Here is a 1,133-nt window from a genome sequence, read left to right on the forward strand (position 1 = left end):
GGACCTGGAAAGTCACTTTCTAACAAATAAACTGGGGGGGAAATGGCAGTCTGGTGGAGTGTGGACTGGAATGCTTACTGGCTGTGAAAATGTGATTCAAGAATTACTGAGTAGGAACTCTGAAAGAGAAGCACTGGGAGAAGGGGATTATAGGTCTGTTTACTTGCTTTGGTTGAAAGAATTTAAATTTGAAAGAACTTAAGGAATTTTTTTCATTAGAAGAAGGCTGAAGAACCAGTTTCATCTCCTAAACAAGAAGTAATCAAGACAGTTTTGCAGAATTCTGACCTACTTCCAACAAAAGATCAAAAGGTACTGAAATACTTTTTTCCTGAAGGGAAGTACAAGCCCTGAATACATTTTACATTAAAGACTTCAACTAATGATGTGATTAAACCAAGCTACTTGGAAATGTCACTTTCTGTATGAATGGATGCAGACAGCTTAGGACCAGTAAAGTGTGTGGATCCCTTCCTGCACACAGTACTATAGACCAGTTCTGCAGCCCTGTGCACTTACAAGGAACAAAGGGGGATGTCCAAATGGTTGCTTAGAACATGGTAAAAAGTTGCAGCTCCAAGAGATGCTTTCTTCCCAGGAAGGCAGCTTCTCTCTACAGGTTATTTTAACTTTGATGTTTCTCCTCACTGCCTTCAGCTTGCAGCATTGCATAATGTGCAAATACATCATACAGACTCAGACCACCACATGAAGTGGCTAACATGTAACCAGGAATTATCCCCTTGATCCCATATTTTCTTTTCCTAGACACTGCTGGACTTGGAAGATGACTTGGATAACTTGGATCTGGAGGATATTGATACCACAGACATCAATCTGGATGAAGAGATCTTAGATGAGTGAAACACTTTACAGGTGACCAAATCAATTACTCCAAACAAAGGAATAAAGTTGTATGGACGATGTGCTCCAAATTAATTTGATTTTTATACTATAAGTGGACCATGTACCTGTAGGAAGAAGGGTAGACCCAGCAACTGTACAAAAAGAATCAGCTTCCAGTATGGTGAAATTCAAGATGTAGGTGTACTCCAGTGCATACTAAAAACTGTTTTCATTTATCAAGCAAATCAATAAACCCTTTTAAACATCCTGTTCTGCAGTTCTTAATT

At 39.1% G+C, this 1,133-nt stretch overlaps 1 protein-coding gene across 1 annotated transcript in view; it reads left to right on the top strand.

Annotated features, from left to right (window-relative positions):
* The window catches only part of COPB2 (coatomer protein complex, subunit beta 2 (beta prime)), a 12,731-nt gene extending 11,621 nt beyond the window's left edge, over positions 1-1,110 (top strand). Inside the window, exons 21-22 of the mRNA XM_008941248.1 lie at positions 220-312; positions 769-1,110. Coding sequence (XP_008939496.1) covers positions 220-312; positions 769-864 — 189 coding nt within the window. The 3' untranslated portion in view covers positions 865-1,110. The remainder of the gene's footprint in view (positions 1-219; positions 313-768) is intronic.
* The last annotated feature ends 23 nt before the right edge of the window (positions 1,111-1,133 follow it).

This window comes from Merops nubicus, unplaced genomic scaffold, assembly GCF_000691845.1.
Source record: "Merops nubicus isolate BGI_N331 unplaced genomic scaffold, ASM69184v1 scaffold8185, whole genome shotgun sequence".
NCBI classification, from domain to species: Eukaryota; Metazoa; Chordata; class Aves; order Coraciiformes; family Meropidae; genus Merops; species Merops nubicus.